This window comes from Thunnus thynnus, chromosome 17, assembly GCF_963924715.1.
Source record: "Thunnus thynnus chromosome 17, fThuThy2.1, whole genome shotgun sequence".
Lineage (NCBI taxonomy): Eukaryota > Metazoa > Chordata > Actinopteri > Scombriformes > Scombridae > Thunnus > Thunnus thynnus.
Window position 1 is genome coordinate 5,492,494 of NC_089533.1, and position 25,462 is coordinate 5,517,955.

At 38.6% G+C, this 25,462-nt stretch overlaps 2 protein-coding genes across 3 annotated transcripts; one reads left to right on the plus strand and one right to left on the minus strand.

The window, feature by feature from the left end:
• Nucleotides 1-1,091: 1,091 nt before the first annotated feature.
• slc25a39 (solute carrier family 25 member 39) lies at nt 1,092-10,779 on the minus strand. 2 transcript variants are annotated; one of them, XM_067571153.1, is made up of 12 exons: nt 10,243-10,779; nt 7,716-7,821; nt 7,569-7,628; nt 7,269-7,319; nt 5,923-6,032; nt 5,762-5,829; nt 5,530-5,654; nt 5,271-5,444; nt 3,436-3,545; nt 2,891-2,972; nt 2,711-2,791; nt 1,092-2,613 (listed from the first exon to the last, which is right to left on the minus strand). In XM_067571153.1, the coding sequence occupies exons 2-12, from the start codon at nt 7,813-7,815 to the stop codon at nt 2,495-2,497; spliced, it is 1,080 nt and encodes a 359-aa protein (XP_067427254.1). In that variant the 5' UTR covers nt 7,816-7,821; nt 10,243-10,779; the 3' UTR covers nt 1,092-2,494. The 2 variants fall into 2 exon arrangements, with proteins under 2 accessions (XP_067427254.1, XP_067427255.1); XM_067571154.1 differs by lacking the exon at nt 7,269-7,319 and having other exon boundaries at nt 10,243-10,778.
• A 47-nt stretch (nt 10,780-10,826) lies between these two features.
• grna (granulin a) lies at nt 10,827-23,783 on the plus strand. The gene is made up of 14 exons (XM_067571151.1): nt 10,827-10,961; nt 11,606-11,746; nt 12,713-12,850; nt 12,936-13,064; nt 14,245-14,326; nt 14,422-14,528; nt 14,954-15,107; nt 15,209-15,337; nt 17,686-17,783; nt 18,535-18,771; nt 18,940-19,272; nt 20,751-20,987; nt 21,172-21,426; nt 22,868-23,783. Exons 2-14 carry the CDS (start codon nt 11,606-11,608, stop codon nt 23,009-23,011), a joined length of 2,184 nt encoding a protein of 727 aa, XP_067427252.1. The 5' UTR covers nt 10,827-10,961; the 3' UTR covers nt 23,012-23,783.
• The last annotated feature ends 1,679 nt before the right edge of the window (nt 23,784-25,462 follow it).

Below are 25,462 nucleotides of genomic sequence, written 5' to 3' on the forward strand. Positions count from 1 at the left end.
TCCTTAAAACAGGTGAAATCTGTCAGATGCTTTAGATGACAGATGGATTGCTGTCTTGAGTATCAGCAGCGTGGGGAGCACACTCACCATTTTGTCTCCAATCCGATTCAAAGAGGCCTTACTGAGGAGCGAACCGTTGTTATATGTAAAAGAAAATATCGCGAGACTCAGCGTGACTATCCTCAACTAAGCCCCACCCCCGGGACTTCACTATGGAAACGTGTGAAACTCAGCAGCCACTACACGCCGCTGTTTGACTTGAATATTTTCATGTATTACGGCAGAAATCACTTGCAATCATCAAATATAAGACAAAATTTAAAGTGTCGCTCGTATTTACATATGACTTGGCGAATTGCACATGTAAATGTCTTGACAAACCATATTTTTGCTCTCTGTACAGTACATTACAGTGTTAGTACTGTATTATATCTGTATTTTTCACAGTTTACAACTATATTGAAATGGGAACAAAATGCATTGAAGTTTTTCTCCACTGTGTGCCAGTTTCTGTGAACATTATTCGAAATTAACATGTGCAACACAGTGTTTATTTGGTTGTTTTTGGTTTTATTATTTTATTTAAGTACTTTTTGGACATTTTTATGTATTTACAGAATGTATGCATGTACAAAATTGAAAGTGTCGCTCGCATTTACATATTACTTGGCAAAAAGTACATGTAAATATATCACTTTGTCTTGACAAACCATTTGTCATGTATTTTTTGAGTATTTCTGCTCTTTTTACAGTTCAATGCAGTATTTACTGCATATTTTTCAGTTATTAACTATATTTAAATGGTACCAAAATGCATTTAATTTGTTCTCCACTATGTGTCAATTTCTGTGTATATTATTCCAAATGTACATGTACAATCTGGTGCTTATTTTTACTATTTCATTAAAGTATTTTTTGGCCATTTTTATGCTTTAGTAGTGAGACACAGTATATGTATCTCTCACTATCAGCATTTACAGGACATAAATGCTGATAGTGAGAGATATATATAAACACCACTTCTTTGTTATCTTAAATAATGTTGTACATTTACAGACTCCTAAATAAATATAAATCACACAACATAAAAATGGAGCTGTCTTATAGTTTATTACCATTTAATTCATAAAAAACAACGGAAACATTCTACCTTTTTTGGTTAAGGCAGCAATATTGTTTTATGATCCAGTGTTGTAACAAGTTCTGATAATGTCTCCACTGCAGGCAAGAAATTCAAAAGTAATTTAACGCCACAATGCCACGCAGGGAAGTTTGGAAAGCCTTTTGTTTTTTCTTTTTCGCACCACCATACCTTGGCAAATTTTCAGAACATTTGTGTGTGATATTTGTGAAGCTGGTTGTGGAGGTTTTCACAGATGTTGAACATTGTTGCTCTTTGTAATATAATCATAGCATAAACTGCTAAATCCATGCATCGACATAAAATTCCAAGAAGGCTTGCATTAATTTCGTTTGACGAAATAAGTGCATGCTCACTCATTATAACCAGGCCTTCTGTGTCAAATACTATGGCTTTCCTCCAATTGTGAGAACAGAAAAGAGGCGTACATTCAACAAACATAACAACCTGTAGTTAACTTTTATGATTTCATTTCACATCTCTTGTGTTGTAAATGTAAAGTGCTACCAATGGTCGAACTTATCCCACATACAAAACAGATTTGTCAGTCATCTACTTAGTAGATGAAAGTCAAAACTTCAATACTTTACTGCTACAGGAATGCAGAGTAATGCAGTAATGCTAATGCAGGGTGACCCAGCTTATTTAGATTCTGTCTTGAATTAAGCTGTACGCTCCATGCAGTTTGTCAGGCAATACAAAGTATGAGAATGAGAACATTTTCCTAAAACTTGTGCTATATTACCGATGCAGTGTTTTTAGATTTTCCCATTAAGCATTACTCCTTACATCTCAGTCCTGCATAGATCAAGTTATGTCATTTTAACGTATTCAGAGGTTCAGATGACAACAGCCTTGTCAGCGTCTTCATCATAAACAATTGTCTGTAGTGGGTATTGAACATGTGAAACTTCCAGGTAAGAGAGAATCATTGAATTATCACAGGACTTATCATTACTGTATTTTTGAGAATGTGCACAGAGGTGTGATCCGTGTCCTTGGAGTTTGGTACAAGTCCCTTCCTTTGCTCATCCAAAAAACATTCTCCTTAAAGATTTCCACGTCCGTTAGTCAAACTCCACATTGTGTTCGAGGATCAAGTTGTGTCTCAAGTCTTAACCACAGTAACATTTCAAGAGAGTGAACTTGCAGGGCGCAGCATCCCAGAAATGTGCGGAATCCTCTTCTTCACTTTAAAATAAAAAACAACAAAAAAAAAAACAAATCCTCTTCCTCAAGACTCGGTTTGAGAAGACCTTGTCCCAACTGTCCTAGTATTAAAGTCTGCATCTGTGTGTTGCCATGAACTCTTTTCTCCAACTGAGCAACACCCAGTGCCACGCCGACAACCCTTCAGGATGCCAGTCGCTCTCGATCAAGGTTCATCTTCTGGAAGAAGGTCTTTCCAAACTCATAGGTGCTGATCATAACAGCACAGGCTGGGGCCACTTTGATCACCCTGGGCATGAAACCTGCGAAAAAATACAAAAAGTTTTCACTTCAGTTTCAGCTTTTAGCAAAGCAAAAATTATGTTTTTTATATTGATTTAAGACTGCATGAGTGTGCACCTGCAAAAAGGCCCCTGTAGCCCAGTTCAGTCCGAATTTCTTTCATTATGTGCCATGTGGATGTGGTTCTCCTTAAGGGAACTAGGAGAGACAGTAATCAGAAGATTTAACATTGCACATAAGTAAATACATACAGGAAACACAACTGCCTGCATCACAGAGAATAAGCACAAAACAGACCTCCCAGAGTATCCATCTCTCCCAGTTGAATCTGCCTGCGAGTCTTCACCACGTCAAAAGGCAGCGTCAGGATTGCAGCGATCTGGATAACGTGACGGACATGAACAGTCAAATTCTGGACGATACATAGCTGCTGCTGCTGCAATGATTACACCTCAAAAGCTTAAATATTATCCGCACGTGAAGGATAACTTCACGACTCGTATCAGGAGGGCAGTTGCTTAATTATTGCTCAAGAGACATTACGTTGTGGATGTGGGTCAAAAACTGGCCTACTTCTCTAAACATATCCCTGACAATGCGCTCATTGTTAAGAGCCGGACCTGAAGTAGTAGGAAGTGTGATGTATTTTTAAAGAATAGATCACCTTGGTCAGTATTTTAATGCATTCTAACTGAATTAATCAGAATTTTAGACTGACGGTTATCATGTCTTATCATTTACTAATAATTGTTAATGAAATATGAACACTACAGTCAGTAGTAATTAAAAACAGATTTAATATGGAGGACAGGTGTGTGTTTTCATTAACATTGAGTACTCACAGCTCCAGAGATGGCGCCTGCTGTAAAGCTGATGGAGAAGTTGGCTTGAGGCCTTCGGGCTTGTTCACAGAGCTGAGCCTTCACCAGTTCATAGTTAAACCAGTACAGGGCTGCAAATACACACAAACAGTTGTTTTGCTCCACATTGTAGTCATTTGTACTGTGTCATTTTTCTGTCAAAATTTGACAGCATGTAATCCACAAAAAAGGTTTCTATGTTTATTTAACTCCCCAAATGTATCTTTTAGGTATCAAACACTCGCCCTCAGGGAGCTGGAGAGGTAGCTGTAAATGGTTTGTAGTTTCATGGTACAAAAAGTCAAAACATTCACATAAATTTCTCAGATCCATCCATCAGTCTAAGTGGGTTTCACTTTTGCAATTTCACTTTCACATTTTTGCAAAACTATGGCTCTAAATGCTTCTTCCTGCAGAGCTTCAAGCGGCGGTACCAGAACAGAGAAGCAGTGTATTTAGCTTTGTTCCAGACCTGCCGACCCTCCATGAATTTTTTGAGTACCATTTCCGCGACATAGATGTCAGATGCAAATCACTGCTGTTCGCACAATGAATTATTGTACATAATTTGCAAACATGCGTACATCATTTGCATACATGCAGCAGTCAAGCAGACAAAAATTTGAGGGATGCACTAATATGAAAATTCTCGATACCGATAACAGATTGTTTACAAAAATATGTGCAGATGCCTCTACTGCTAGTCGGTCATTTCTGCCTGTTTGTCTATTTGTCTTTCACCTGCCTGAACACAGCTTACTAAGGAACACAATTTCACTCAGGCTACACATAACCTGCTACTACTGCTGCATTTATATAGTTTCTATTGTTTACAACATCCACAATCATCAAACATTAAGCCAATTTGATTTTTGAAAATATGATTTTCAGCTGATTTGAACAGATGATGACAATGTAGCTGTAAAACCCTAAACAGACTATTTTGTGACTATGGTGAAATAAATATTTTTAGAGCTGATTAATACAACAGTTCTCATTATAGGAAGGCGATGACTGAACAGCATGATGACCTAATGACAATACAGGCTGAATATGAACGTGACTGTTCATGAAACTGTAGAAGTCATCACATCCCTCTATTTCTGCAGCACATTAACTCACTTTTTTCCCCCATCATGCCACTGCTCCTCTTATTACCGTTACGGGTTTGGCTGCAGTGATAATGATGAGTACACACTTTAAAAGTCACGTTTTACAATCTGCGTCACACTGACAATATATCCTAACGTTACTTTGCCACCTTAAATGACTGGTGAACAAACAAGCTAGCTTGCAAATTACCTAACATTAGGCTAAGTCTGCGTTAACTTAACTCAATTCACAATTTCAACTTTCCACATCCACGTTTGCAAAGGAGTTAAAAGAAGCATCCTCACTTGAGGAAATAGCCAGCCGGAGTGAGGAGGGGGAACGAGAGGGATAAAATCATGTTGCTGTCGATTTGCAGCCTCTTGAAATGACATTACGCATTCGTCAATCATGATTCATCCCCGCTTGATATTTGGGTGAAGGCTAGAGGAATGAATCCGGTGCTATGGTTGGTCGAATTCTTCTTCTTTTATTGCTTTTCAGCAGGCTACAGGCGTACAGGTTGACAGGTCTGCATGTTCTAATGAAGTGACAACAGTTTTGAGACATACTAAAGATTTTGAAATCACAACAGAGGATTTTGTTGCAGGAGCGGTTTGATGAGTTTCTATTGAGGATTAGATTAATTTTTCAACCTATAAAACTTCATCATACAGTCACATTTCAAAGTCTATGGGGGGATGTATCGTCATCTGTGCTGCTCTCACCAGAGAAGGGAACGTCTCTGAGAACGGTGGGTCCCCAGCCCCTCCATAGTGACAGCAGGCCGTCCTGGGCCACAGCAGAGCGGATACACACCGCCAGCTCGCTGTAGGACAGCCGACGCGACTGCATCTTCGTCCTCACCAGCTCCAGAGGGCTGATCACTGTCACAGCCCCCACTGCAACACACACATACATATAGTGGAAGTCAAAAACGAACATCGTACAATTAGGATGTATGTTTTTGTGTTTTCATGCACTTACATCTGGCAAGACCCCCGGCAACAAGGGGTATATGGATGCCCTGGAAACCCAGACCACATCTTAGGAAGTCCCGCAGCTGGTCGTAGCAGGTGAAGTAGATGACAGTGGCAGGTACCGCCATAACCCTAAACACACACACAAATAAACAGAGTTTCAAATGAATAAGAGCACTTACATCAGTTTTTTTATACAAGTGTTTTTAACATTTTCTTGCTGAGAGTTTGATATTCACAGTGTCGGTGGGAGCCCACTCCACAAAGACCTGAGCCCTTCATGACGAGTGATTTTCACAAAAGCATCCTGTGGCACAAAAAATCAAAACAAACAAACTTGACATATTTCAAACCATCTTGTGGGTAAAAAGATTGTTCCGACCGCGGCGATCGTACTCACCAGAGTCCCGCTGAAATGTGTCGGTGTTTTGTACCAGCTGGTGCAGCTGGTTCCATTCTGACACACGTAGATGTGATCCATCAGCCCATTACAATACAGGAAACACTTCCCTGTGATAGACACAACAACTCATGGTCAGAAGAACTAAAAATACCAACAAAGCACACAGTAACTGTAAGACTCCAGCAATAAGAGAATCTAAACACAAGCTTCTGGGGAAACATGTAAATCAGGGTTTCAGATGTGTTCACCAAATTAAAGTTAAGACCTTTTTAATGCCACATAGAATTAATGTAATACTGTTAACCCAGAAGGCCTACAATTATCTGATAAGGAAATTATATTATATATTGATATTTATTCATTTTTGTCAGTAGTCTCCAGCTCCTACTAATATAATTATTCAATTAACATGACTTGGACTTGAATAATTGGCAGAAAATGGATTAACTGGATGGATTAACCAATTACAAAATCATTTATAATTTAAGTTGATTAAAGTTTTTCAAAACATTGACGCTAATTATTAAACGAAGAGCTTCCTCACTACTGTGGCCAACAGTAACAATGGAGAATTGAGCTTCCTGTCATGTCATCTCACCTGTAGTTAACAGATGCATAACGCCTCGCCACAGCCGCAACCACATAAAAAAAAAGCTTGAACTAATGATGATGTCTATGGAAGGCAAGAAGATTTAAGACTTTTTAATACCTTCCTGTTTTGAGAGAGCTGAATTCAATGCTTTTTAAGACTTTTCAAGACCCTGATAAATAGTTATAACTGTTATGAACTAATCTGTATAGCCTTTACGGAGAAGAGAAATGTGATTAATAATACATTCGACGGCAATGACCGCAGAGCTACTTGGGAGATAAGATCAGGGCTGTCCTTGTCACTGCTTACTCTGCCTGTTTGTTTAAAGCCGACTATCGACAAAACCTTTGAGGAAACTCTAAAAAAAGGTTCATTTCACAACCAGCTCCCGCTATGCATTTTACCATGTGGAAATATAAAAACATAACATTCACTAGTGACTGGATCACGACTGAGCAGGAGTAAAAGAAAATCTGCCAGAATAAAAGGTTGAGTCGTATAACTTAAGACTTCATACACCAACAAACAAAAATATGACTAAGGGGCCAAGCAGTGAAACAAAAACATGCACATTTAAACTGATAAAAATCACGTGGGTCTATTTGCAAAGGGAGGGGGGGGCTTGCTGTAGTTTGACCACGTGGCCGAACACAGAAAGCTGTGATGCAACGGTGTGTTTTCAAACCACAAGCCATGATTAGCATGCAGCAGCAGCAGCAGCAGCAACAGCAGCAGCAGGTCAGATACTCACACTTGGAAGGGCGGATGACACCACCCCATGGAGCAGATTCAGGAGCTAAAGCTATGAGGGAGAAAAAAAAAAAAGCAAAGGCAGAATAGAGAATAGAGAAAAGACAAGAGACATAGCGTGTAAAAAAACATAGATATGAAGAGAGCACAAGAGACACAAAGGACAGGTGCAGTCGGGTTAGAAAAGCATCGAGATAAAAATGGCATCCACGAGCAGCTGTTAAAAGCAAAGACTCCAACAATAGAGATAAAATGTAATACAACACCATAGAAGAAGAAGACTTCTAGATCCTTGTCTTACCTTGGTGGAACGGCGTCTGCTGAGCCTGCAGCCTGATCTTCACAACATCCAGCGGTGTGACTGTAAACAAATAAAGTAATTGATTGAAAAACTGATTGCAGCGCATGAGAAAATGTGGCAAACGTGTCTTTGTTTCCATAATCTCACCAAAAATAGATGTGAGGAGGGCTCCAGTGCCAGAGGCCAGCATCTGCTGCACTGGAGAGATTGCAGCCACAGCGCCGCTAACGGCCTGCTCCCCCATCATGCCCACCTGTCAGACCGAGAAAAAAAAAAACATACCACGTCACACTGAGAACACTATGTACTCTCACTAAACTTCACAGGAGGTGTTTTCTGAGCCTGTCCAACAATGTAGTTTGATCTTGTTTGCTGCGGCCAGGTGTCCCTGTCCTCTTGTTATGTAACACAATTAAAAGGAGGAGTGCTGGTGTCTCGCTGGATAAGAAACCTTACACCGAGTTTGTGGCTGGTTGAGTGTCTGGTTAAGTAATAATGCTGATTGTGTGATTTCAGCTCCTGAGATGCTCTACATTAGTGTCATGGCAACACAAATTAGGTAAGAAAGTGTTACCCAACTGTTTTAACTGACCTATTATCATTACTGTGTAATAAAGTCAGACCAGGCGTCCTGCAATGATGTGAGCTGGTTTAGTCTAGGTGGAGCTGCCATAATGGGGTCGTTGAAACATCACGATAGCTTATCTATAACGTGCACGTCTCCAATCTCACCGCACAGCCACCGAGAGCCTCTTCTCCTGGCCCACTCCTAACTGAGAGAGCGGCTAAATAAACATCTAAAATCAGCCATAAACTCATATTATTTGATCAAGAAATGTGCTTCTGACATATGTGATGTTTACTGTTGTTTGAAAAATCATCCACAGCAGCGAACAAATGCATTACTAGCAGCCAAGACATGAAAGAGCAGGGTGGTTTGCATGCAACTCTGAATTGTCTGAATGTGCTTTAGGAAAATGAGCACTGTGGAGGACTTTTTTATTTGTTTTTTTGATGAATAACAGCCATCTCTAACTTTCCTGTTTGTCTACCTGTGTGCCTGACATTTGTTTCCTCTGGCTCGTCCTATTTCTAGAGTTAATTACACTTTAGTCTGACAGTTATAGCCACTTGGCCCTCGAGGTTTGCCCCGCCAATAAGCTGCTTTGCCAAACAGGTGTTGTTCTCCTGTTCTACTGCATGCAAAAAAATGAGATGTGGGGGACAGTTTCACAATTTTTTCTGTCTTAAAACAACAGTCAGGTGTCCATGTGAGCAGTGAAAGGGGTTTTCCTCGCTGTAATCATTCCTCCTGTTCATACTGGCTGTTAAAAGATCCCCTTCAAATGTGCTTTCAATATAAGTGATGGAGGCCAAAATCCCCAGTGTGTCCACAAAGTTATTAAAAGTTGATGTGAAGCTTATATGAGTCTTCAGCAGTCTGAGTTAGTCATATCAAGTGGATATCTGACACATTTAGTCTTTTTAGCATGAAATTCCCTCTTTTTGTTTCCATAGACAGTGTTTCCCTGTTGAGCTGCACTGAAGCTTCATAATAGCTTCAGATAAACTGTTAAATACATCACTTACATTATAAGTGCATTATGAAGGTATCTTTTAATGGTCAGTATGAACAGGATGAATGGTTACAGCAAGAAAAATATGTGTCAGTGTTCATTTGGGCTGCTGACTGTTGTTTTAAGACACACTTGAAAAATTGTGAACCTGTCCTTTAATGTCATTTCTGTCACCTTCACATAAGTTACACAACATTGCAAGCAGTTTCATCATGTCCTCATCTCATCCTCAACATGCTAAACCTCAATTACACACTACACTCATGTTGACAATATATAAGTTAATGAGAAGGCGGAAACGACACATTAACTACCTTCACGTTAGATTAGATTAATGTTTTACTGTTGGATTGTCCAAATCAGAAACTTAAATGATAAAACCTAACCTTGCTGGACAGACAGTTTAGTAAATGTACGAAATTAAATGTTGTCACAATCTGTCCATTTCCTACTTTCCTACTGTTATATTTTAAGCCACGCTAGAGGAGTCAAAATCAATAATTAAGAAAATGCATTGAAACCTCGTCCAAACATGTAGAAAACGTTATTCTGTAAATGTGCTGAAACTTTACTTATCATAACTATGGATGTATTGATCATAACCGTTATGTGAACTATTGTGAATTGAAATTATACTAGAGTCTTGTAACAGAAAAGGACAATGACAATAATATAATAGTAATAAAAGTACAGTAAATAGATATATTTAAACCAAATAAAGGCAATTCTACATGTTTTCAAAAATGTGATAATAGTAAACGATTGTACAGATACTCTTCTTGTTTTGAAGAGGCTTTAGAGGTCAAAAAATGTGTGAAATCACGAAGGAACAGAGAAAATATTGGTAATTTCCTGAAAAAAAGACATTTGTGAGTAAAAAACGTACCCATCACAATCATCACATTAACAATAAAACCAATTGTAGGGTGTTTACATCCAAAATATATTATAACATCTTTAATAGAAAGTTTAAAATTATGCATTTGATAGAAACGGACCTGTCACCTGAGTCGTTAGCTAAGTTAGCTTTTTAGGTAACGTTATCGGCTCATTCAAGCTAGCTTAGCTAGCTAGCGAACCAAGCTAACGTTACTCACCTCTACTTTAGCTGCGAGCGTCGTTGTAAAATATATCCGCCTTCATCCATCACAGTCACACTAACGTTCCGTTGCCACATTTATTAGCTAACGTTAAATTCCTCTACAATGCCACAACCTCCTCCGTTTCTCCATTGTGGATAACCAGTAAACATGTTTTTGGACTGAGCTTGCAGTTTGTAAGTCGCAGACGTGCAGACAAGTCGCACACGCAGAATACAGACTTCACAGATCTATATATGACTTGGCTCGTCTTACTGACGAGTGAGACCGGTCCCTATGTTGTGTAGATCTGCGGTGGAGCGGCAGGCCCCGCCCCCTGCCTCCGCGGCGGCTGTAGCTCTGGCGCCGCCTGCTGGACGCGGCGGTGCATTGCGCTGCAGCTGTCGCATGTAAACAAGTTTGTCCATCAGTTCAGCTCCAACCTACAGCGCATACGGCTAAACTGGAGCAAGTTTAACACGTCACGTATAATTTAAAATGTTATAATTTAATGGAAGTGACAAAGAGAGGCGCTGCAAAGTATTCAGAGAGAGTGTGAGCTGCTTCTCTTCTCTGCCCATCTCTCTCTCCTCTCTCTCTCTCTCTCTCTCTCTCTCTCTCTCTCTCTTGGGGGCGTGGTGTTCAAGCCAATGCAGATCAACGTTTGTGTTACACTCCAGTGAGAAACTTGTGAAACACCTGACTGTTCACAACAGCCCTTCAAGTCTACTAACAAGGTAAGCGCGCAATCTCTTTTTTAAGCCTTAAATAATTTCATATACTTGCTTGGTAAAGTTATTTAACTGACCTGCAAAGGACAGGACATTTAGACAACTATTAATTGCTTAGATTAAAACAGTTTTGTAAATAATAATCCTCCTGTGCAAAAATTTTCACAGTTAATTCCGACTAGCCGAGATTTTTTGAGACACAGTGCGTGTTTCTCTTTGTATGCAAGCTAAACGAAAGTGAAAGTGAGTTTATTTATTTTATTTTGTTTGACTTGCTTCTTTATTGAGAAATACAAACAAGTACAAATAGGAATACAAGTGTAAGCACGCGATAAAGGATGATTGCATTGGACTTCAGGAAATAAGGAAGTAAGACCGTTAACTGAATTTTTGTTTATGCCGTTTGTGACTCACTTCCAGAGAATATATGACATTAACAGAGTAGTCAGACTAGTTTTTTTTTACAGACTATCCCTTTATCTGAGCACGCTGATTATTACTTTCATTTGATATTTTCTAATCAAGAGTTTCTGCAGCATTTAATGCAAAAAAAAAAAAAAAAATTACTCTGATGTAAAGTGGAGTGTGGAGGGGATTTCCACATGCATCCCTTTCACTTTTCCTGTATTGTCCTTGTCCTCTGTGTGCAGATGCAGAAGTGGGTTGTGATCTGTTGGGCACTCTTGGCCCTAGCTGGTGCAGATGAGTGTCCAGATGCAGGGAGATGTGAGGAAGGTCAAACCTGCTGCAAACACCCGGCCAACGGCTACGAATGCTGCCCGTTTGATCAGGTACACACAACCAGCATGCACGCCCTGAAATACAGTTTATCTGAGCAGAAACACGTCCAGCAAGCAACGAATTGGAAGAAACTAATTGCAACCACTGTTGTAATTGACTAGTTTAGACTAGTTTTGTAGTCATTTTACTTAAGCGAGCTCTGATTGAAGCTTTTTGGAGTGGAGATGATGCACATTTGCAGATACTGGCCCTTCAAAATCCTGATAATCTCAAAAAAAGCTTCATAGCAACCACAGAAACATCACTTAAAAACATATAATTTGCATGTTCTCCTTTCAACAATGTACTGTTTCCTACACTGTGTAAAATATTAATAAGAAAACATGCTTACATGTTTTCATTACAGAAAACATGTAAGCATGTTTTCTGTAATGAAAAATGATAGATGTTTTGTGCATCATTTTCCATACAGCTCTCCTTAGTTTAGAGGAAAATTCCAGTTTATTTCAACCTGATGTATTTTCCTATAAATTTATGGTAAATAGATAGATTTTCCCATAAAGGAATATTCCTCAAAGACATATTTAGTATCTCTGAAAACTTCTCAATCTCACTTAAAAAGTTGCAACAGTTTTCTTATATATATTTCATATATAATGATAAACCTGCTCGTGTATTTGACACAGGTAAAGAAAGTCAATTAGCAACTTTTGCATGAGTTGATTTGCGCACAATAACCTTTATCACCAGACAAACCCAAGCAAAGTCACAGTGCTTCAGCTTCAGTAGAATACTTTGTCCCTGTGTCCATCATATAGTAAAATACACATATGAGATAATCATCCTATTGTACACTATAGTTAAAAGAATGAAAGACCGTACAGAGGTACTATTCATCCCTTGAGATGTTTTACTATTTTATTAGTCAGATAAAAGCTTGCGCCTCATTTAGGATGTGTGATAACAGTGTTCAAACTTTGGTAGTCAAAGTGTTTCTACTACTGTCATCTCCATAGGCTGAGTGCTGTGAGGATCACATACATTGCTGCCCTGAGAGCACAGTCTGCGACATGTCCACATCCAGCTGTGTGAACGCCACCGTGTCCGTCCCCTGGGCGGAAAGAGCTTCTGCTGATCAACCTGGACTCTCTAAAGTAAGAAAAGAAAGAGGCATCATGATGTCATGAACAGTGATACAGATGATACAGTGAGATTGTCCCTCCTCCTCCCTCTCTGCAGTCCTTCAGGATGATCAGGGCGTACATGGGAGAGGGAGATGACAACATCTGTCCCGATCAGTCACGGTGTCCTCCTGAGTTTTCCTGTTTGAGGGCCTTGACGAGGTTTGGCTGTTGTCCTCTTGCTCAGGTAATCAAACCTCGTCAAAAACACAGTTATAACATGACAATATTTAGTTTTTAAGGTTATTTTTGTGGCATTTTGCCTTTATTGGACAGTTGATAGTGAAGCAGCAGACAGGAAACAAAGACTAGAACTGAACTAGGGAGGTTGCAGGTATGTGACATGTGCAGCAACCATTCAGCTACCAGGTTACTCCACAATATATCATTTTTAATAAATAAATCAAGTTTTTCCTTTTGAATAATTGTTACAAGGCTGGAGAAACAGAAAAAAAAATCAGGTTAAAGAACAAAAATAGCAAAAACAATGAAATCAAATCAGTGGCGGAGTTCATCATGTACACGTTATGCAGAACTAATAGTTGTTCTCCAAAAAGCTTGGTGACTTCCTGCCACAAAAGTGAATCTTTTCCTCTTTGGTTTACAAGCTGAACCTGTTCGCTTCTCTGAAGTGTAGTTTATTTAGAGCGCACATCACCCAAAGAGTCTCCGCGCACTTAACATCAGACTTTTGAAACTTTACATGTTAAAATACACAAGCAGAGTCCCAAACATACAGGCAATAATGTTAATAAAATGAAGTTCACATCAGCAACAGGACTGAGTTGCGGAGACCACTTGCCCAACAATATTTGCTTTCCCAGCCGGTGAAACAAGAAGAGATGACGACACACAGAGGAGATATGTATGTAAATTTTGACCAAGCTTACATCCCGAATATGCAGTGAAAGTTTATTCAAAAGAAAGGAAGCATGATGGGCAAAAGCTCTAACCCCCAAATATTTAAATTGAGGAACAGATAAGTAACCAGCATCAAGAGAACGTACTGTAAAGGGTGATGGAATATATAGACTAATAAGACTGGAGATGTAAGAGGGAGCCGATATGTTTAAGGCCGTGTAGGTCAGGAGGAGGATTTTGTATTGGTGGCCAACGCAAAGACATCAGAACTTCTTAGACTCCAGCAGCTGCATTTTGTCCCAAATGTAGATCTGTTGTTGCTGTCAGGGGCAGACCAAAGAAAAGTGCATCGCAAAGGTTCAAGTAAAATTGAACCCTTGTTATTACATAAAAACATGAACGTATTAATCGTAGAGTAAACCTACTTCCAAGAGGGAATCCAATCTAAAAGTCACTCATTTAAATGTTATTTATTAAGTGAATTGTGATTTCTGGACCTCTGATAGGGAATCCCCTGCTCTGATGGGAAACACTGCTGTCCTGAGGGCCTCCAGTGCAGCGCAGACAGCCGATCCTGCATCAAAAAAGGTTCAACTCCTATTTATTCCGATAAATTGTTTACTTTTATCACTCTTATTATAGACATCTTGTTTTAAATGTGATCTTTTGTGATGTTGTTGCAGAAGTTTTGACTGCGGTTCTGTGCAGCGACGGAGTGTCAGAGTGTCCGGATGGGACCACCTGCTGCGAAACCCCCGAAGGAAAATGGGGATGCTGTCCCATGCCAGAGGTAAAACACTGGTGACCTTTTCATTGTAGACATACACATACGTTCTCTATAGCATGAGTGAGATTAGAAGTAAGGAAATGATGGATTTGCATGGCCCGTTATCATGACTTTACACGGTGGCTCAATGGTTAGCACTGTTGCTACTTCCCAGCCTTCCTGTGCTTGTGTGGGTGTCCGCCGGGTGCTCCGGTTTCCTCCCACCATCAAAGGGCATGTTTGTAAGGGTTAATGACCACTGACACTGGCAAAAAAGAGCTACAGTTGGTCCCAGTTGTGGCTGCTGCTCCCAGTGTATAGGATGGGTCAAATGCAGAGGACAGATTTCATTTCAATGTACGCTAGTCCTCAGAGATGACAATAAAGAAATGATGGGTTCTTGTCCTGTGTGTTTCTGAGACTCCTTGTTGTCTTAATTGTCTAAACAGGCCGTGTGCTGCGAGGATAAGCTTCACTGCTGCCCTGAAGGGAATACATGCGATATCGAACAGTCCAAATGTATCTCCTCATCTACCAAGAAAGAGACGCCGATGTGGGCCAAACTGCCTGCTAGGATAAGAGCAGACTGGGAGAACCAGAAAGGTCAGACCAGGTTTTGTTCTTCGTTAAAAAAAAAAAAAAACTTAATTCCTCTTTATTCTGGTGAATCATTGTCTAAAAGTGTTTGTGTGTGTTTTTTTCAGAGAGTGAACAAGTCGTTGCAGAAGCAGCTCATAATGAGAGCTCAGAAAAAGTCCCCGAAGTCACCAAAGCGAATACGCTTCCTCCTTGTGAGGGGGAAGTTTCAGTGTCATCTGTCACTGAAGCTACAGGTGAGATTTTTATCTATTTAAGGAGAGCGAGTAGCACACCTAAAAATAAAGTAGAAAAGCATTACAGTTCTGTGGTTTCCTGTAGTGTCTCACAGATGTATCTTAACAGGCACGTAATGAGAGCAGATGCATATTTTCAAAGCAGCCTCTAATAGTTTAAGGTCCAACTGTATCTGTAGACTTTTATTTGATTTAATAACACCAATAAAGGCCGTGTTTCATTAAGGTGTGTCAGTGCATGCGCAACATTTTGGCACAGCTAGATGTGAATGTTACGAGTTATTTCCTGCTATGACAAGACAAAAATGCCTGCTGTGAGACGGATCTATCGAGGCGAAAGCAGCATTTGTTCTGCATGCTGTAGGCACTTGTTACAGTAGGAAAAGCACAGATGTAAATAATAAAATTAAAGATAACTGAATTACATTTGGCTGCTTCTGTTATTGACACTGTCATGGCTCACTGGGACAGTTAAAGGGGACGTATCGTGCACATTTTTAAGTCTATATTTTTTTTATTCTGGGGCTCCACTTGGAATATCTGCATGATTTACGGTTTTAAAAACTCCTTATTTATCTTATATTGATCCTTACTGCAGCCCCTCAGCTCAGCTTCTGTCTGAACAGGCTGTTTAGCTCCTTTCTCTTTTTTCGTAAGCACCGTATCTCATAATGCGTGATTGCTCTCTATGTTGCTCTCACTGTTTTTATTGTTGTATCCGATCTCCGTGTAGTTTTTATGGTTTTATCGTTGTTTTATTGATATTATGTGTTGTTAAACTTTTTATTTGTTTATCTAATTTTTTTTTCTCTTAATTGTTTGCATTGTAAAGCACCTTGTAACTCTGGTTTTGAAAGGCGCTTTATAAATTAAGTTTACTTACTTACTTACTTATTTAAGTCCCCCCTCCCGATGAGTTCACTCTGTTGTGATTGGTCCGGAGGCTACGTAAACAACCAATAGTAGTAGGGTTTCACTTCTTTTTCTCGTTGTTTACTCAAAATGTCAACTTCTCAAATATATCCGCACCCGTTAGAGCCCGAATTAGATCCGAAATATTCAAGTGGACAAAGCAATTAACCCATTGAACAACCTTAGCAACAAAGGTTACGGAACGAACAGCCATTTGTTGGCATGCACGGAAAAATCTGACGTCAGTTTTATGGGGAAGTGGAGGTAACATTGCAGACAAAGTGTCCAGAGCAGGCTGAATCCCTGACCTTTGATTTTCAGGGAGCATTTTTTACACGTATGTACAGGTTTTGGAACTTTGACCGTGTTTAACAAAAACATCCGACATCATAACAGCATAAAAATAACAGAAAACCACATGAAACATGAAATTTCCAAGCCCTTTTAAAGTTTACCTTGCCTTGAATAGAACATAAATTTTATTAGTAATGCCGGTGCTTTTTCTACTAAAAGGCCTGTGACTCTTTGATTAATCTGATGCAAGAAGTTTAAGACTGTTTTTCAAAAGCATCACTAGAGTGTGGCTGTTGTTCCTTTCCTTATCCTTTTAATTGTTTTTTTTATGGATTATTTTTTCCTCCTGTGTCTATGTGATACAATGCTGGTCAGACCAGTTTTTACCTCTGTTATGTAAAGTAAAATCCAGCCTTGTGCGATAAAGCTTTAACTAGTAACATCAATAACAGCTGCATTCCATGTATTTGTGCCAGAGCTCTGGTGTTATGCTGGCTTGGTGTTTTTGGTTAAACTTGTGCTTTTCCTGCTGTGGATATTTAAAATGTTAAAACGCTCTCAGAAAACCTCCATAGACTCCTAGTTGGCAGGTGAAAAAAGCTGAAGTGCACAGGTAATTAAAATTGGGAGGTAAACTGAAAAAATGTAGAAAAAAGGAAGCTCATTGATATTTTTACGATTATTCTCACTGTGATGTGTGCATATTTTAAAGGAGATCCATAAATGTACTTTTCTACATAGAATAGTGAGGTTACAAAAAACAATTATCAAGGTTCATGGTTACTTTTATCGTCTCTCATAGACGACAGTTGGGATTGAGCACCATCAGTATCAAACATTGCGATAATAACACATTATATGATAAAAGCAATGAAATAGAATAAAAGCATATGTGCAGAATAACAAGGCAAAACATCTCAAAGCAAACACAATTTAGTAAATATGCAAGCAGACAGACACGTCTCACTTTAAATTCTTACAATTAGACACACAGTCGGTGTTTCCCCAGCGAAGTTTTTGTTCCTCAAAATTTGCAGTTCTGCCTTTTTTTTTTCTCAGCATGAGGACAGACATTCAAGACAGTAGGAGACAAGTGCATATTTTTTTTTGGCTGACTTTAGTATTTGTATTTTTGTTCCCAGGCAATAATGTCCCATGCGATGATACAGAATCCTGCCCGGATGGCACAACATGCTGTAAAACCGAAGAGGGGAAGTGGTCTTGCTGTCCTCTACCAGAGGTACAATTATTTAGCCACTTCTTTTTCTTGTTTTAGAAAGTTCTAACTTTGATGTGAAAGGATGCGACTCATGTGCAGAGTTTAAGCTGCAATGAACTGATCTACTGACAAGTATTGTGTGTGTATCCAAAGCCTGATCTTCTTCTATGTCGTAGACCTCTGTTGTTGTCTAAAAACTATTAAACAACATGTCAATGAGTCACACCGCTGCACTGGGTGACATGTTCCTTCATTATAAAGAGTTTGGTCACGTTAGTTTGTTTAGTGACAGCCCCAAAGGCTAATAACAGCGATCATCTTTTCAGTCACGGGAGAGTAGTCCTGTGTAAGGCAGACGCCACTGAGCATGAGCGGGAACGTATTTCTGTTTATAGAGCTTCGTTAGCTTGTTGTGCTACATATCACAACCTCTTGACTTTGTCCTACATTGTTAATTTCTCAAACTTAAACACAAAGTTGAGGCAAAGAACTACTCTCCGGAGAATGAAAGCATGTTATTAGTCTTTGGAGACATTTCTGAGCAAACTAACCAAACTCTTCAGAGCAAAAGAACATGTCACTATTTTTAATACTTTTTAGACAACAACTGAGATCTACGGCACAGAGGAAAAGGATATACACACACAATACTTGTAAATAGGATCAATTCATTGTTGGTTTGGCTCTGCACATGAGATTTGTTCTCCAGTCGTATCCTTTAAAGGCATTACCAATTAATTGTTTTCTGTCTTTCCTATTGTTTCACTCCCAGGCCACTTGTTGTGAAGATTTTATACACTGCTGCCCAAAAGGTAAAAAATGTAACCTGGCTGAGATGACCTGCGATAGCGACTCGTGCTCTGTGCCCTGGTTCGAGAAAATACCCACAATCCCCATACAGGTCGCACAGGTGGGGAACGTTACATGTGACTCCACCTTCAGTTGTCCTGATGACACCACCTGCTGCAAGAAGTCAACAGGGGACTGGGGCTGCTGTCCTCTACCTGAGGTAAACGCACACGCTTCATTTTAAAAGCCAGCATACCAACATCATAAGATCATCTCTGAGTCTCTTTTGGTGCCAGTTGCCCTTCTGATGCTGGTTTCAGACTGAACTTCCCCGCAATCACTTGCAACGTTTGTAACTGAAAGTATTTTCTATCGTTTTGTACAAAAGGCGGTCTGTTGCGAAGACCACGTGCACTGCTGCCCCTCTGGCACCACCTGTGACCTCACTGCCCAAACCTGCGTGGGCTCCTCAGGCTCAACACCCATGATGCAGAAGATACCTGCGTTCGCCGAAGTGGCGCCCAGCACTACAACTCAAAGTCAGGAGACAAGCATGACGCAAACTACGGAGGAGATGGAAGAGGAGACGGAACCACAGGAGACGGATGAGGAAGAAGAAAAGGGCAGAGTCCAGTGTGACGACAACACCAGCTGTCCTCAGGGCACCACCTGCTGCTTCATGACCTCGTCCAAGAAGTGGGGCTGCTGCCCGCTGCCAGAGGTGAGTACTGCTTCTTCACTGAACTTTATAAACTATAAAACTGCGATAACGAAGCACAATAATGATTCAACTTCCTTTTTTGTTCTCCTCTTTGTCCGAACAACAGTTAAAAAACCCAAATGAATTCATCTTATATTGAAATAAGTAGGGAAAAGCTGCAAATGCAAACATTGCAGAAGCTGAAACCTTTAAATGTTTGGTATTTTTATTTGATGATGTGCGTAAAAATAAGCTTCTGGAGGCTTTTCTGTCTTATTTCCTCAATTCAGATAAAGAAAAACAGACAAGAGATGCTAAAAGAGGATGAAGCCGTTGTTACAGACGATGCATGATGTAAAGACAGTTATAAACTAAAAAAAGCAAAGTAAAAAGAGCTAATCTTTCTGTTGAACAATACAGATAACTCAATAGTTAGTTAGCCAGCTCAGAAAACTCCCTTTCGATACTAAGATACAGGAAGAAACATCCCACCCACACCACAAACCTACTGACACTTTCAGTGGTTGAGGGGATGTGAAATAATGGTCAATGGTTTCTCAAGCTCTGGACATGTGTTATTCTTATTTTGCAAGTTGATATATTCTCATCTTTACTAACTTTTTGACTTTATCAGCTACAAGCCACAATAATCACTCAGGAGAATGTAATTCCTTCTGGCTCCTACTCTTAAATTACAAAAGATTAATTATTGTAATAAATCTCTTTATTTTACAGGTCTGCAATTTCTGATTTATTTCCAAATAACTATGTAGTTTAGTGATTATTTTAGTGAAAACAGAGACAGTTTGGTACGATTCTAACTAATTAATCCCAGGTAGTTGCTGCTATTGTAGTCAGAGACCAACAGATCAGCTGAACATGCAAAAGTTGGATTTCAATGGAAGTTTTCTTTAAAGAAAAGATCATTTGTACAAAATTAAATAATTCTTTCTATGAAACTTTCCAGGAGATTAGTGGGAACATTCTCAGAAAAAGACTGACCTATGGTGACCCTTTGATTTGTTATTCAGCTATTACTGGAAACTTTATTCTTTACATTTTTGTTCAGTTCACCTGTTGTTCTCTGACTAACTCGAGGTTATTCTAAAGTAACTACCACATGGAAGAGTACTAAACACTTTCTCTGTTTCACTAAAATAATCACCAAATTATTGTATGTACAGAAGTTCTTTTCAATACACTTCTTAAAAGTGAATTAAATCAGAAATTACAGAACTGTAAAATAGTTCCCCAAATTAATATTTACTTGGTTTTACTTGTTGTGCTTTCTAGGAACCTTCCTTGGAAATTACCAGCAACATTGATAGAAAACATTTCACTTGTAAAATAAAGTGTTACGGTGCTTTTATTCGTAGGATTTCACTGTACTGCCCTTTTTTTCTTTAATCTAAGTTTATTCATAACACCTCAGATGAAAGAAGAAACGAAACCAGCGTCGCTGATGTGGAAGTTTCTCTTCCTCTCTCACTTCTCTTCAGGCCGTGTGCTGTGCTGATGGAGACCACTGCTGTCCGACGCACTACAAGTGCAACGAACGCAACACCTCGTGCGTCAAAGAAGGAGTGGTGATCCCGTGGTACACCAAGCTCCCAGCGACCACCAGCACTCAGGTTGATCCCAGCTCCGTGCGCTGCGACGACCAGAATCAATGTCCTGAATACACCAGCTGCTGCCGGCTCTCCACGGGAAAGTGGGGCTGCTGCCCTATAGAGAATGTGAGCGCTGTGTGTGTGTGTGTGTGTGTGTGTGTGTGTGGAGAGATTACAGAAAGTGCAGCTACTTTGACATGAAAATATAAGATGTATTATCAGCATATATATTAACTTTGTCAAGGTTTGCTTATGTAAAATAAGAGCGTTAACATCATCTTCACTGACTCTTTGCACACTTTGTCTGCAGGCTGTCTGCTGCCCGGATAAGAAGCACTGCTGCCCTCTGGGTTACTCTTGTAACATGGTCGCTCAGTCCTGCCATAAGGTCATCATGCTGCAGCTGGACACCATCCCACTAACACCAGTGTTCCTGTCCAGTGATGCCCAGCTCAGTCCTCTAAGGCAAAGTGACGTCAAGTGTGATGACGAGACCAGCTGCGCAGACGGGGAGACCTGCTGCAGGACGTCCGCTACTACATGGGGCTGCTGCCCTTTACCTAACGTATGATATACAGTCATAACTCCAGCAGGCAGAGCTGATGAGCTTTAATGAAGGGTTCCTGTAAAAAGTAATTAATACAAAGTAATCCAAAACTCTTACATTAGCCCAAAGGATAGAGACTAGATTTTAAGTTAAGTTGAATTTTCTTGTTTCTTGTCCTGGTTTTAAAAGCAGCTCTGCAGGTGTATGATATAAAGATTTATGTCAGTCTAATCCACAGTGGTGTAAACTAACTATATTCAAATAGTCAAATACTTGTGCCATTGTGAATATTTGCATTTTATACTACTTTATACTTAAGTTATTCCACCACATTTCAGAGGAAAATATTGTAGTTTTTATTTCACTACATTAATTTGACACCCAGGATTAATATGCTGCTTACATGTTTTTATATGAGTATTAATAATCCAATAATTCCTCATAATATAATAATAATAATTCACTTTAAGATTTTTTGAACCACTACTTTATCTTCTACATAGCTGTCTGCATGTATACATATAGATGTCAGTTGGCTGAAGTGGTGTAAACTAACCAAGTACATTTACTATATTGTTTTGTAAATTTTTAGGCATTTTTTCAACATTTCTACTATTTTACACCACTTTTACTTTTTGCCAAAGATATTTATTGAGCAGTTTGGTTCTATGAGTCAATTATTGCTCAGTGTAACGATTATAAAGCCAAAGGACTATTATTGACTTTAAATCAGTATATAATAACAAAAAAATAACTAAATGAGAAAAATAAATGCAACAGTGATAACAGCAAGATAAACATAGAGGGAAATAAAGAGTCTGGATAATCCCACCCCGTCGCCCAAACCCATCAAAGCTCCCTGTGTGTCTTCACTCATTCAAATTCTTTCACATTTGTGTGATACTGTAAAATGTTACAGGTGGAAAAATATAGTTTGTCTTCTCATTTTAAGCTGCAAGGTACTTTCAAATTAAGAGTTTGTTTCTTAAAGCAAATCAATACTCTTCTTTTATGTTAATTAAGTTAATCTTAATGATGTTGGGATGCTTTTGTTTGTTTAATTCCAATGTGTCAGGATTATTTTTCCTGTACTGAGGGAATAAAACACTTCCAGCTGTTTGACAGAGTCAATCAGACACCTGTGACCATGGATTGAAACAGAAAAGCAGTGTAGTAACAGTCCCAAAGATCTACCGCGGCTTCAAGGAAACATTTTTGACAATTTTACAAATCGTTGACCCAGATGAGCCGAGGATGATGAGTACAAGATCTTAGATTAGAGGCGCTGATTTTAGAGATTATATCAAAAATGCCAAACCAAACGGGTTAAATTTTAAATAAAGCTTAGAATTGCTTCAGCAAACTGGCATCTATCATAATTAACAGATAAAGATTCTATAAACAAAATACCAAAAGCAGCAGAATATTTTTAACCTTCCTCTCTCTGTCCTCTCCGCAGGCGGTGTGCTGTAGCGACATGCAGCACTGCTGTGAAGCTGGCTACACCTGCACTGACACCGGCGACTGCGTCCAGGACGCCCGGCGTAACTGGTACAACTGGCACGTGTTCCTAAGCAACAAAAAGAGAGGTTTAAATCTGTGAAAACATCGCTGTCGCTCTGTCATTTGTTTCTGCATGCAACGCACTAATGGAAAATAAGATAAAGGGATTTTATGGTGATTGGTCAATGCTTTTGTTGTTAGAGGACAGTAGTAAATGGGGATACTGTGAAAGTAAATTGCACTTGGGGTTATGAAGTTCTGTGATCTGGGAGTTGTAGTGTTCTGTCTGTATGCAGCTAGTTCACGTCTGACTTGTTGTAATATTCAAAGGTTGTGAACATGCGGATAGCTCGTTTTTAAAAGTCAGATTAGACACCTCGTTAATCCAAAGTTCACAGTTTTCTACTTGAAACTCTGCTTCATCTGTAAAGATTTCAACTGAAACACTCCACAGCCAACGTGAATTTATTCACTGTCAATCATCTGCTCTGTTTGTTTTTTTTGTTTTATGCTTCAGCCATCCTGTGTTGCAAAGTGCATTTTTCTATCAATAATCACTAATGTTTTAGGCATAATTTAACTCTGTAACGTTTATAATTTTGAACATGACAAACTGCTGTGTGACTCCACCTGGTGATGAAAGAACGGTTTCTTTGGAATAATTGATTCATTTGTCATCTCATGAAATGATGGTTTAAAACTCAAAAAAAGTGTTTTAATTTTGTGCATCTAATTATCACTTGTGTTTATGTGTGATTTAAAATGCCCCGTAAATCATGAGAAACACACGCTTGGTACGGCTTAACCTCTTGATGAGTCACAGACATCTCGACATAATCCACAAAACTAATAAACAAAACCTGAACACATCATTGCAACTTGTCAAATCATTTCTGTATAAATGTTATGTAAATGTATCTGTTTCTATCAAAAAAACAAAGAAAAATAATATATGAACATATATACTGTGTGCCCCATATATGATACTTATATGGACATATGTTGTAGACACATATAAACACCTCTAAGTATATGTATAACACATATATGTTGCCCGTATATGTGTTATACATTAATGCCAGATAAATGAAAGTGGTGATAGACAGTATATATTACCTTTTTTTTATACATGTTCTTACATGCAATCATCATAAATAATTACATATAGGTGCATCACATAAATGTGGCATATATAGAAATTACATGTGGTGCCTTTTCATGTATGTAAATATACAGTAATTGCTACTTATGAATCCTCTTTGAAACTCATATAAGTATTAATGCTGTAGCACTTTGAGTTTCACTATGAATGAAAAGTGCGGTACAAATTAAATGTATTTTTTACGTTGTACATTTAACAAAAATACATTGTTTTTAACATGTATATAAATATATTACATACATTTTTAATACAAATTTGTACCATGTATAAAAATACAATATATATATCATTTTATGTAGGATGGTATATGTATATAATACATATTCATACAGTATATGGTCGTAACTAATGTTACAATTATGGCATGTGGTTCCTAGTTCATGTATTAGCGTGACAAGCATTTATATTTTGTTTCTAAACTTTATTGTACCTTTTATCAAACATTTTCGTCATGGCGGCTCCAAAGAGACTCTTCATTAAAACATCAATTTCTTCATGAATTCATGAATGTTGCATAAACAAAAGCAGATTTACATAATTTAAATAATCTTGTGTCTCTTTGGTGAATCTCACTGTTATTGGACATGAAACAGAAATAAAAAAGTTGTAACTTAAACACCTGATACACCAAGTAGCTGCAAAAAAAACCCTTTTAAATGCGATGAAGATGTATTTTTTTCCTCATCCTCACTTCCGGATGGGATTCCACATTTTAGGCTGACATCACACTGTTTGAGCCTTTTTTGACGTCAAGCTTTTTTTTAATTGTTTGAGTCTACTGGGCTCCTCCCCTTTATGAGCTCTGTCAAGCTGCTTTTAACAAAGAGTGCAAACTTCCGATTATACCTTTCAAAATAAAAACCCTTTTGTCTGTTACCGTCAATAAAGATAGTTAAAATCAGTGCTACTATGTAATGCACAGTAGGTATATGGTTATAAGCATGAACAATAAATACAATATACATAAAATCTGTGTTTTATAGTGTTATATATTATACACAATACATGCTGTATGTAACTAGCAGAGTAGAGTGAAACTTTAACCTTCATCCTACCAACATTATTAGTTTTGTAATTAATGTCATCTGGAAAAAAAACAGATTATTATTATTTTAGGAAAGTTACAGTTTATTTGCATGTACTTTTCTTTAATACAAATTGCAGATTTTATCCCAAGTGCTATCCACAATAGTACTTAAAAGCTTATTTACTATCCTTTAATTCTGTTATCATTTAGTTCTCAATAATTTCAAGTAAACATGATTTGTGTTATATGTATATGGTGACATCAATGAGAGTCATTTTGACTCAGTAAATAAGGACATTAGGAACAAACAAAATTGGAGTGATAAAATAAAGCCTCAGGTAGTAGGATTAGGGTTAATGTTC